The sequence below is a fragment of the Canis lupus genome, chromosome 25 (assembly GCF_003254725.2).
Source record: "Canis lupus dingo isolate Sandy chromosome 25, ASM325472v2, whole genome shotgun sequence".
Lineage (NCBI taxonomy): Eukaryota > Metazoa > Chordata > Mammalia > Carnivora > Canidae > Canis > Canis lupus.
This window is the reverse complement of record NC_064267.1, coordinates 10500493-10513495: the sequence shown is the minus strand read 5'-3', so window position 1 is coordinate 10513495 and position 13003 is coordinate 10500493. Positions and strand designations below refer to the sequence as shown.

Below are 13003 nucleotides of genomic sequence, written 5' to 3'. Positions count from 1 at the left end.
TACAGACCAAGAAAAGAAATCAGTGCTTTTTTGGTGAATAAAAAGAGTTTCCTCATTTATTCGTTCAGTTAGACATAGAAGATATAATAGCTACTAATGCCCTAATCACTGGAACCACTGTTTGTTACCTTCCACTGCCACGGGAGCTTTGCACTGCGCCTAAGTTGAGGGTCTTGAGATGGGGAGATCATCCTTAATTAGCTGGAGAGACCCAGTGTAATCCAAAGCTTTGGAAAGGCTTTAAAAGAAAAATCATGTGATCTGGTTAATGATTAAAGAAGATCATCCTGGCACTGGTAAGAAGGATGAGTTAGGTAGACATGAAGAAGGTAAGACACAGGATGGGAGAAATCACTTAGGAGATTTTTCTAGCTGTCCCAGTGAGAATTAATGAGAACTGAGCTAGGGTAAATAGTGGGAATGGGTACAGGGTCAGATTCAGAAGCTGCTTCATAAGGCAGACAGGTAGTGGCTGATCAGATGTGGGAGTATAAAGAAGAGGGCTCCCTGGCATCTGGCTTCAGTGACCAGGGAAACCACCAATCAGGAAAGAAAATCTAGGAAGAGAAATTATTTGAGAAGAAGAGAATTCATTCCAGTTGGAGCATGGTGATCTGGTCATTTCATAGGCTACGGTAATGTCTAGTTGGCAGCTAAAAACAGGTCTGGATATCAAGAAAGTTGTCTGGACCCATCTGGATTGGAAAGGATAGAGCTGATGTTCATCAGCATGTGCAACTTGGTGATGCAAGCGTGCTGAGTGGTCAGGAGCATCCAGAAGAGTGGACAGGCGAACTCTTGGACAGCTTTACTCAGATGCAGGCAAAGGAGGAACCACAGTGAAGGAAAGAGAGTCCAGAGGGACAGGAGGAAAACCGTAAGACCACAACCCACTCTGGCATTCCTAGGTACTCAGAGGTCTTAACAGAGTTAGGTGAAAGCTTATGGGACATTTAAAAATCATAAGTCTGAGTCTTGATTCTAAGAAAACTGCAAAAAGCACTGAAAGTCTTGACTGATTTTCATAATTTTCTGTGCCATTAAGAATTCCCAGAACCACACTGGAGTTTTCTAGGCAATGCTGTGTTCCTGGGGGAGGGACCATGAAACTTTCCATCAAAGTTCTTGTAGAGTTGGTTGCACTGGGCTGATTTCTCTCCTTCTCCTTTCATGGATCAGACAAATTATTTTCATTTTTGTTTTGGTTTCACTCCTTTTAACTGTTTATTTCTTTATAAAAGTAATATGTGATCATCATAAAAAATAAAATAATGCAGAAGTGCAGTAAAATAAAAAAAATTCCCTCAATCCTACTGCTCAGAAGTAACCATTATTAACAATTTGGTACCTACCTTTCAAATCTTATATAGTTAAAAGTATAATACAGGTAACATTTTGTGTTACAAACATGGGATAATAGCATGCACAGTATTCAACAACAGCTCTTTTATTTATCACAGACATCTTCTGTGCCAGGACAATATAGAGCTACTTCATTCTTTTTAATAGCTACATAAAAGTACATAGTATGGATATACCACACTTTATTTAACCATTTCCCAGTGTGCATTTTGATTATTTACTCTTCTTTATTATTATGAATAATGTATGAAGTCTCTTTGCACGTAATCTTTTTGAGCTTGTGGTCATTGTGTTTAAGACAAACTTTTAGGCTTTTAACATTTTTCTTCTCAGCTCCCACAAGTCTCAGTACCTTTCCATAGTTATTGATACCAAAAAGCTGAGCAGAAGGAGGAATGAGAAGAATGAAGTGAGCCATAGATTTGATACTCTGAGGGATGGGGTGGAGTAATGCAGTGGCTTTGAGGATTCCAGGTTACAGCTTTCTGTAAGCCCTGGAATGCCTGGGCAAGACATCTTGAAAGAAGCCCGGTGGGAGGGAGTAGACAGGAGGGGACAGTGACTGAATGACCACATCAGGCAGGGAAGGTATGGCCCTACAATTGAGCCTTATGATCTAGTGGGGAAGGTAGACCATAAACAGAGGTGGATAGCATATATTCGGGGTATAATAAATGCTGTGGAGAAGAATGAAGCAAGAAAGCAAAGGGAGAGTGGCACATGGCAGGAGGGCTGTTTCACCTATGGTGTCGGGGGGCCTCTTTGAAGATGATGGAGACCTGAATGAAGGGATGAGTGAACCATGCTCAAGGCCTCAGGGAAATGTGTTCTGTGCAGAAGGAACTCAAGCTTAAAGGGCCCAGAATGGGAGGAGCTGTGGCTTGTTTGAGCACCAGCATGGCTGGCAGTGTAGTATGGCTAGAGTGTGTGAGCAGGTGCTAACAGTGGTGCCATCTCTGTATTAGGGTTCTCCGGAGACACAGAACCAATAGGATATAATACATGAACATGTAATACATTTGAGAGAGAGAGAGAGAGAATATATATAGAAAAAAATATATGCTCTATATACAAATTATATATACATTTGTATATTATATAATATATATTATAAGTAAATACACACACACCTCATAAGATTTTTTTATGAGGAATCGGCTCACATGTTTATGGAGGCTAAGAAGTCCCCAGGTCTACAGTTGGCAAGCCAGAGACCCAGAGACAGCTGATGGTTTAAGTTCCAGTCTCAGGGCAGAAGACCGATATCCCAGCTCACTCAACTAATCGGACATGTGAACTTCCTTCATAGTCAGCCTTTTGTTCCACTCTGGCATTCAGCAGATCATATAAGACCTACTCACATTGGAGAGGGCAGTCTGCTTTATTCAGTCTACCAATTTAAATTTAATCTTATCTGGAAACACCCAGAATGTTCGACCAAATGTCTGGGCACCCTGTGACCCAGTCAAGTTGACACATAAAGTTACCTATCACAATGTGTCTATGAAGTAGCCAGAAGAGGAGATCATCTGGGGCTGTGCTGCTCAGTATGAGGGCCGGTGACCCATGAGCCATTACTGAGAGCTCAAAATGTGGTCAGTGCCAGATGTTGAAGTGATACTGAGTATGTTGGGTTAAATAAAAAATGTTATTTACTTATTAGTTTTTAAATGTTACTAGGAAATTTTAAATGACACAAGTGGCTCATGTTTATATTTCTGTTAGCTAGTGCTGGTCTATAGGGCCTCACTAATGGGGCAAGGAGTTTACAGTTCATTCTATCTTGGGAGGTGATCAGAGGGTTTCAAGATCGGGAATAACTTGCTCTAACTTAGATTTGAAGCAATTCATCTGCTGTGGGAGAATAAGCTGTAGAGGAGCAGGAATGGGAACAGCAGATTAGGTAGGAGGCTATAGCAAAGAAGGAAGAGGAAGTGGTGGTGTTGGGCTCTGCAGAGGCAGCGGAGGGGAGAGAAGCGGTCAGACCTGGGATGTACTCAGAGGCGAACAAACAAGCTTTGCTAATGGGCCAAATGTGGGCAGGGAGTAAAGACACAAACCAAGATGATGCCTAGTGTTGGGGCCTGAGCACAATGAGTGAAAGAGGGTGCCACTTACTGAGATGTGAAAGACTAGGGGTATGTTAACTAAATGCCATGAAACATAGGAAGGAGGAGGAAGAAAAAAGCAATGGGGGAGAGATACAAAAGAGAATTCAAGCTTCAGAAGAGCTCAATCAACGAGACTAAAAGAGTTTGTCGAAAAGCAGTAAAGCAGAGATGGTGACAGGTATGTGGGTGGAATAATAGAAGGCTTGTAAGCAAGGCTGGAGAGGCGGTGAGGCAGGTCCAATGGTCAGGGTATGTGGGAACCAGTCACGCCAGAAAAGAATGAAAGATGGGGAAGATGGTTCCAAATACCTGCCTCTCTCTCCAAACTCCTGGAATGATCTTTCCCCACCATCTTATATACACACGCATGCATACGAATGCATGCACCAAATGTATAAATAATCTATAATAGTGCTTTTATATAAAAGAAAAATTGATATATTTGAACATATTAAAATCTAAAATCACAATGGAATTAAATATACTATAAATTTTAAAAAGTCAAAGGCTGGAAAATATAATTTAAATAGCCTTCAAATAAAGAATTAATATCCAGAATATATGAAGAGTTCTTAATACATCAGTAAGAAAAATAGGCAAGGGATTTTAATTAGGCAATTTCCAAACAAAGAAATGCACACAACCAGTGTAAAAAGACTTTAAGGGTCTGGCAAAAATTAAAATGATTGAGACTTCAATGTCAATAGAGGATGGGGCATGTAGAGAGTTGCCCTTATGCACTGTTAGATGCGAGTGTAAATTAGTAGCTTGTCCTGGAAGACAATTGGACTGTGTCTAACAATACAGCAAATGAGCAGACTCTTAATCCAGCAAAAGCACTTCTATGTATTTTTCCTGTAAAGATACCAGTGCCTATATGCAAAGAAACAAGTAGAAGAATGCGTTTTGTAGCACATTTAGCTATTTTAATAGCTAAAATTTGAAAACATTCTAAATTTTCATCAATAGGAGGATGGGTTGATGAATTATGGTACTTTTTTGCCTGTTACTATGTGACATCTTTAAAAGATCTATGCCTACACTAATATAAAAAAGATCTTTAAAAATGTGGGTAGGTAAAGGAATTGCAATATATGATTCATTTAGCTAGCCAACAGCTGTATTGACATAGGTGTCAATAATATGTATAAATACCTAGAAAGAGGTCTAGAAGAATAACCACCAAATCACCTCCAGCAGATACCTCTGGAAGAGGAGTGAAGTTGCAGGCTTTGGGGAGTGGGAACTGGGACGTGTTCTGTATCTGAGGAATCATCTCCAAACTTTACTTTAAAAATGACATAATAAACTGTGCTGAGGTGGAGGCGAGTCTAGGTACATCCAGGTCTGTGTTCTTCCTCTAATCCTTCCTCCATTGTTCTTTGACTTTCTGTCGAAGGTCATATGAAGGTGAGTGTCTGTGACCAGCACACATGGGGACACGGCCCTGTGCTCCTGGACATAATTGGAGGAGCGTCCACATGCTGTTCTTTGTTATTGCTTATGCTCAGGTTATCCCATTCTGCTGGGGCCAGCTCTGACAGCAGTTCCACGAAGGCTCAGCTGCAGCTGCCAGAGCGAAAAGGCTCTCCAGGTCACCTCTGTGGACCAGCTGCATGGAAATGAATTAGAGGCAGACCACGTCCCCTGTGGCTTGTGTCTCAGTGATGCCGAAGTCATTAGCAGTTGTGTTTGGCTTACAGCTTCCATCTCCATCTTCTGAACATTTGTTTGGGCAGGAAGAGGCGGGCAGGCTGAGTTGGTGGCTGAGGACAGTCTATCTTTAATTTCCGGGTCATTTGTCAGGGTCACTGGAGTGCAGTGACCTCCAGAGACAGGGGAATTTTTCATCAAATCAGAGACAGCAGTGTGCCTGCCGATTCACCTGACCACTACAACGAAATTCCCTTTGCTCTAAATGAGTGTGTCATCCCTGAAGCACAGGGAGTGATGTCCATAGCAATAAATCACCCAAATATTGTTTGCTGCCATTTATTTGCCTTGCGTTAAGCCTCCCTTTCCACAAACAACTTGTGTTACTGTTTCATTTGTAACCAACTCTCTTTCCTTCTTTTTCTCTTTTTAAATTCTGTATAGGGTCAAAGAAAGAAGTACAAAAAGATCAAGATGCTAATAAACCTGCTGTATCATCTCCTAAGAGAACCGTGGCTTCAGCCACCAAGCTTCATTCTTCACCAGGTATTTAAGAAATGTGATCGGAGTTATTTGGGGAGAAGGCTAGAACTTGTCATTTATTTTGTTCGCGTGTCATTAATGGAGCAGTGCCAGCCCATGTGGTAGGTGTAATTGTTCCAGGGCTTGACATACGTACACTGATGTGTTCTGACACAAGATGAAATGAACCAGCTGTTGGCATCATTTTGTGTTAAAAAAAAAAAAAAAGGAACGTTACCATGCTGCTTTTCAGTGGTAGACTCTTCCCTGTGTAGGAGTATCTGCTCTCTCCGTGGCATGCAGAAATAATTTATAATTGAAAAACAGACTTTGAAGATCTAACCTCAAGAGAGAGTAATACTTTCTAAAAAGAAGAAAAATAGAAAAGCAACCGATATCAAATACTTGCGATTTTGTCAGTGAGGAAACCATATGTTTACCTTCAGATATGAATAAACTAGGTAACATCACTTGAGAGTTGAAAATCATTTATATCTTGAAAATTCATTTTGTAAGGCATTTGTAGAACAGAATGCAATATCACCTCAGAACATTTTCTTTAAGCATGAAAATTGTAGCAATAATAGCATCCAGGATACCAGGGACTGTCCTAAGCTCTTTAAATGTATTACTTTATTTAATGCTTGCAAGGACTGTGAGACAGGCACTATTATTGCCTCGCCCTTTTCATGTGAGGAAATTGAGGTACAGAGATTTTCAATAATTTGCCCAAAGTCACAGGAAATAAGTAGTAGAATCACGATTTGATCCCAGCCACTCTGAATCTCAAAACTGCATTCTTAGTCACCACTCTATTAACCAGAAAGCTTAGAGAATAAGGAACTTATTAATACTTATTTAATTAAAAATGTACAAGAAAGAAGCCCAAGCCACATGTGAGTGGGTCAGGAGACAAAGCTGCATGTCTACATAGGGTGAGAGGTCAGATGGTAGGACCCTGCACTAATCTATAATTTCTAGGAAGATAAAGGAAACTCGCCCTGTAGGATGAGTCTAACCTCACATCTTTAGCTCTGAGAGAAGGTAGGGAAAGGAGACAGGTTCTCCCTAGGGAGTCCTCACCCCCAATCTGCCCTGCCTTGATTTAACAGCCAGAATCCATGCTACCACTATGGTCTGAAAATTCAGTTTAACATACTGTAGCCCTTTCATGAACGTAGCAGAATGAAATGTAGCATCATTACACACTCAAGGAAATAAACCACCATGAGTATGATCCTCCTATTCCAGGGAAAGAGAGTAAAGGTTCTGCGTCATGTTAGACTTTGCTAAGTTAAAATATATGTGTTGAAACTTCTAGGGTAATCCGTAAAATAGAGCATGTAGATCTGAACCAATGGAGGGGGAAAAGACTGGAATGAGAGGCAAAAAAAAAATGTTTCAGCCAATGAAAGTGAAGACAAGAAGGGGAGAAAGGAAAAAGAAAAAAAAAAAGAGAGAGAAAAAAAAGGAAGACAAAGGAGGGAGAGAGGAGAAATTGAGGGAGTAGAATAAGATATTACAAATGAGTTTAAATATGTCACAATGAATGTGCAGGAACTAAATTCTCTAGACTAAATCAATGATTTAGATCACCAGCTGAGATTCACTTATTGAACAGTCAGAAAGTATTAAGTGTATGTTAGATGCTGGGAAATCGAGCTTTAGACTGCTTACACAGTACACACCTAAAATAAAGACTACTAAAAGGTTGAATGTGAAAGGAAATATATAATCCATGCAAATTCCAAAGAAAAGGATGTTTGCAGTGTTACAGCTTTGAAGCTTCTTTCTTAGGGAATAATTACTAAATATGAAATCACACATTTGTAAAGCATACAATTTGATGCATCTTGACATGTATACACATGAGAAACTGTCACCACATCCAGACAGCAAACATATCTGTTATCCTGGAAAGTATCCTGGTGCCACTTTGTGATCCTACCCTCCTACCCCTCTGCACCCAACCCAATCCATACACCCCTCTCTGTTACATCTCTATAGATTAGTTTACATTTTCTAAAATCTTCTATAAATGGAATCATACAGTATGTACTCTACTTTTCTTTGGATGATTTCTTTGAGTAGTCCATTCCTTTTTATTGATGAATAAAATTTCAGTGTGTGGATACCACAGTTTATCCATTTACTTGTCAATATACCTTTGGGCTTCTACACCAAGGATTTGGCTATTTTAAATAAAGCTGCTTTGCATATTTGTAGGAGTCTTGATATGGATATCTGGTTTCATTTCTCTTGGTAAATATCTAGGACTGGCATGCCTTAGTCATATGGAATTATTTGTTTAACATTTTAAAAATGTTAAAAGGTTTTCCAAGGTGGTTGTACCATTTTATGTTCCCAACGGTAGTGTGTAAGAGATATAGCTCCTCTACCATTTTGCCCAGTACTTGAGATGGCCAGTTTTTTTAAGTAGGTATGGAGTGGTATCTTGCATGGCTTTTGCATTTTCCTAATAACTAATGATGTTATGATGTTGAACATCTTTTTATGTTTGTTTGACATCTGTATATGTTCTTTGATAAAATATCTATTCAAGGGGCTCTCAGTGGCTCAGTCAGTGAAGTGTCCAACTTGATTTTGGCCCAGGTCAGAATCTCAGGGTTGTGAGAATGAGCCCTGTGTCAGGCTCTGTGCCAGGCATAGATCCTGCTTAGGATTCTCTCTCTCCCTCTCCCTCAGCCCCTTTCCACCTCCTCTCTTAAAAAAAAAAAAAAAAAAGCTATTCAAATATTTTGCCATTTTTAATTGTTTTTTCCCCATGTTACTGAATTTTAGGATTTCTTGTGTGTTTTAGATACAATTTTTTCATCTATATGATTTGCAATCCCTCCCTACCCTGCATCTGTGGCTTGTTTTGCATTCTCTTAGGAGTGCTTTTGAAGAATACATGTTCTTAAATTTCCTGAAGTCCAATTCATAATTTTTTTCTTTTGTAGACCTTGTTTTTTTGGTGCTATCTAAAAATATCTTTATTATCACCCTAGATCATAAAGATTTTCTTCTACATTTCTTTCTATAAGATTTAGCATTCGACGCTTTATATTTAAGTCTGTGATTCATTTCAGTTAATTTTTGCATACAGTGTGACATGTGGCTTGAATTTGTTTTTATTACAGAGTACCATGCAACTAATTTCTACTCTGATCTTTATTTCTTTTATTCTGCTTATGTTGGGTCTAACTAAATGATATCATTACTTTGAAATCTTTCTTCTTTTCTAATGTGTTTATTTAGTACAATAAATTTCCCTTTAGTCACTGTAGTCCACAAATTTTAGCTATAGTCCACAAATTTTGATGTATTGGGTTTCATCTCCATTGGATTCAAACTATTTTCAAATTTCCTTTTATGATTTTTTTTCTTTACTCATGATTATTTCGAATTGTGTTTGCAGAGATCTGGGACTTTGCAGAGACCTTTCTCATTTTATTTCTAATTCTATTGTAGTTAGAGAACATACTTTGGATGAACTGAATCCTTTTAAATTTATTGAGACATGTTTTATGACTCACAACAAGATCTGTCTTGGTAAATGATTCATACATACTGAAGCAAAATGTCTATTCTACTGTATCTGTGTGAAGCATTTTACAAATGTCATGGGTCAAGTTGGCTGATGGCATAGTTCAAGTATTCTATATCCTTACTGATTTTCTGTCTACATGTTCTATTCATAATTGAGAGAAGGTTGTTGAAATCTCAGAGTGTAATTGTGAACTTGTCTCTTTCTCCTTCTGGTTCTGTCATTATCTGCTTCCTATGTTCTGAAGCTCTGCTATTAGGTACATAGACGTTTAGGATTGTTTATTGTTTTGCTGAAGTGTCCACTTTATCATTAGGAAATGGCCCTCTTTATTCTTGGTAATATTCTTTTCCCTGAAATCTACTTCTCAGTATTAGTTGTGCACTTCTGGCACTTCTGTATTCCATTAGTTTAGCATGGCATACTTCTTTCCATACTTCTCCTTTTCACCTGTTTGCTTCTTTATATTTAAGTTGGTTTCTTATGGGCAGCTGGTAATTGGATCTTGCATTTTTCTCCAGTTTGAAAACTCTGCCTTTGATGTCATGTTATTGATTTGATTGGGATTAAGTCTACCATATTCCTGTTATTTTCTATACATCTCATATGTCCTTTTTTCTTTTGTCTCTACTTTACTGCCTTCTTTTATATTAATTGAATATTTATTATGATTCCGTTTGTTCTCTTTATTTTTTTTCTAATTTTATTTATTTTGAGAGAGAGAGAAAGCATGAGCAAGGGGAGGCAGAGAGAGAGAACCAGCTTCCCTACTGAGTAGGAAGCCCAATGTGGATCCCAGGACCCTGAGATCGTGACCTGAGCTGAAGGCAGATGCTTAACCGACTGAGCCACCCAGGTGCCCCCATTTACTCCCTTTATTAATGTGTTATCTATCTTTATGTTACTGAATTATTTTAGTGACTACTTTAGGATTCATAATTTCTATCTTTAACTTTTCATATTCTAATTAAAGCAATATTGTATTACTCCACATGTAATACAGTGAACCCTTGAACAGCATGGACTTGAACTGTGTGGGTCCCCTCACATATGCAGACTTTTTGCCAGTAAATACCGTACTGTACTATAAATATATTTTCTCTTTCTTACAACTTTTTAATTACATTTTCTCTATCTCACTTTATTGTAAGAATACAGTATCTAATATATGTAACATACAAAATACGTGTTAATCAATTGACTATGTTACCAGAAAGGCTTCTAGTCAACAGTAGGCTATTAGTAGTTAAGTTTTGGGGGAGTCAAAAGTTATATGCGGATTTTTTACTATTGTGGAGTTGTTGTCCCTAATCCCTGTGTTGTTCAAGGGTCAACTATGTAAGAATCTTCCAACTGTGTGCTCCCATCTCTCTCTTTCTAGCATTTGTGCTGTTATCAAACACTTTCCTTCCACATATATCATAAACCTACACTACATTGTTGATTATCAATGATGTTTTCTTTCAAGGAGATTTAAATAAGAAAAAAGGCCTTTTGCCAATATCCCTGATGAACATGGGTGTAAAAATTCTCAACAAGATACTAGCTAATTGGATCCAACAGTACATTAAAAAGATTATTCATCATGAGAAGGTGCAATTTATTTTTGGGCTGCAGAGGTGAGGCAACATCCACAAATCAATTAACATGATACAGTACGTTAATAAAAGACAGCATAAGAACCATATAATCCTCTCAATAGATGCAGAAAAAGCATTTGACAAAATACAAAATCTCTTCCTGATAAAAGCCCACAACAAAGTAGAGATAGAGGGAACATACCTCAACATCATAAAGGCCATATACAAAAGTCCCACAGCTAATATCATTCTCAGTGAGGAAAAATTGAAAGCTTTTCCCAGAAGGTCAGGAATATGATGTCCACTCTTACCACTCCCTTCAACATAGTACTGGAAGTCATAGCCTCGGCATTCAGACAACAAAAGAAATAAAAGGCATCTGAATCAGCAAAGAAGTCAAGCTTTCACTCTTTGTAGATGACATGATACTCTATGTTGAAAACCCAAAAACTACACCAAAAAATTTGCTAAAACTCATACAGGAATTTATCAAAGTCACAGATATAAAGCCAACACACAAAAGTCTATTGCATTTCTATACACCAACAGTGAAATAGAAAGAGAAATCAAGGATTTGATTCCATTTACAATTGCACCCAAACCATAGGATTCCTGGGAATAAACCTAACCAAAGAGTTAAAGGATCTTTACTCTGAAAACTATAGAACACTTATGAAAGAAATTGAGGAAGACACAAAGAAATGGAAAAACATTCCATGCTCATGGACTGGAAAAACAAATATTGTGCAAATGTCTATGCTACCCAAAGCAGTCTACATATTCAGTACAATCCCTATCAAAATAACACCAACATTTTTCACACAGCTGCAACAAACAATTCTAAAATTTGTATGGAACCAGAAAAGACCCTGAATAGCCAAAGTAGTGTTGAAAAAGAAAACCAAAGCTGGAGGTATCACAATTCCAGACTTCAAACTCTATTACAAAGCTGTAATCATCAAGGCATTATGGTACTGGCATAAAAACAGACACATATATCAGTGGAACAGAATAGATAACCCAGAAATGGACCCTCAACTCTATGGTCAATTAATCTTAGACAAATCAGGAAAGAATATCCAATGGAAAAAAGACAGTCCCTTTAATAAATGGTGTTGGAAAATTGGACGGCAACATATAGAAGAATGAAACTAGACTAGTATGTTACACTATACACAAAAATAAATTCAAAATGGATGAAAGACCTAAATGTGAGATAGGAATCCATCAAAACCCTAAAGGAAACACAGGCAGCAACCTCTTTAACCTTGGCTGCAGCAACTTCCTACTACACTTGTCTCCAGAGGCAAGGGAAACAAAAGCAAAAATGAACTATGGGACTTCATAGGTAAAAAGCTTCTGCACAGGAAAGGAAACAACCAACAAAACTAAAAGGCAACCTATGGAATGGGAGAAGATATTTGCAAATGACATATCACAAAAAAGGACTAATATCCAAAAATCTATAAATAACTCATAAACTTAATACCCAAAAAATAAACAATTCAGTCAAGAAAGGAGTAGAAGACATGAACAGACATTTCTCCAAAGAAGACATACAAATTACCAATACACACACATTAAAAATGTTCAACGTCACTCAGCAGCAGGGAAATACAAATCAAAACCACAATGAAAAACCACCTCAATTTGGCTATTGTGGACATGAGAAGGACAAACATTATATGGTCTCATTCATTTGGGGAATATAAATAATAGGGAAAGGGAATAGAAGGGAAGGGAGAAGAAATGGGTAGGAAATACCAGAAAGGGAGACAGAACATGAAGACTCCTAACTCTGGGAAACGAACTAGGGGTGGTGGAAGGGGAGGAGGGCGGGGGGGTGGGGGTGAATGGGTGACAGGCACTGAGGAGGGCACTTGACAGGATGAGCACTGGGTGTTATTCTGTATGTTGGCAAATTGAACACCAATAAAAAATAAATTTATTATTAAAAAATACCACCTCAAACTGGTTAGAATGGCTAAAATTAACAACTCAGGAAATAACAGATGTTGGCAAGGATGTGTAGAAAGGGAAGCCCTCTTATACTATTGTTAGGAATGCAAACTGGTACAGCCAGTCTGGAAAACAGTATGGAGATTCCTCAAAAAATTCAAAATAGAGCTATCCTATGACCCAGCAATTGCACTGCTAGGTATTTATCCAAGGGTGCAAGCATAGTGATTCGAAGGGGCATCCCAATGTTGATAGCAGCAATGTCC

The 13003-nt window shown here is 38.3% G+C and overlaps 1 protein-coding gene across 10 annotated transcripts in view; it reads left to right on the top strand.

Moving 5' to 3' along the window:
* The window catches only part of MTUS2 (microtubule associated scaffold protein 2), a 588485-nt gene that overhangs the window by 423784 nt on the left and 151698 nt on the right, over positions 1–13003 (top strand). For all 10 annotated transcript variants that reach the window (XM_035720080.2, XM_025462603.3, XM_025462600.3 and 7 more), the window contains one exon: positions 5571–5672. In XM_035720080.2, coding sequence (XP_035575973.2) covers positions 5571–5672 — 102 coding nt within the window. The remainder of the gene's footprint in view (positions 1–5570; positions 5673–13003) is intronic.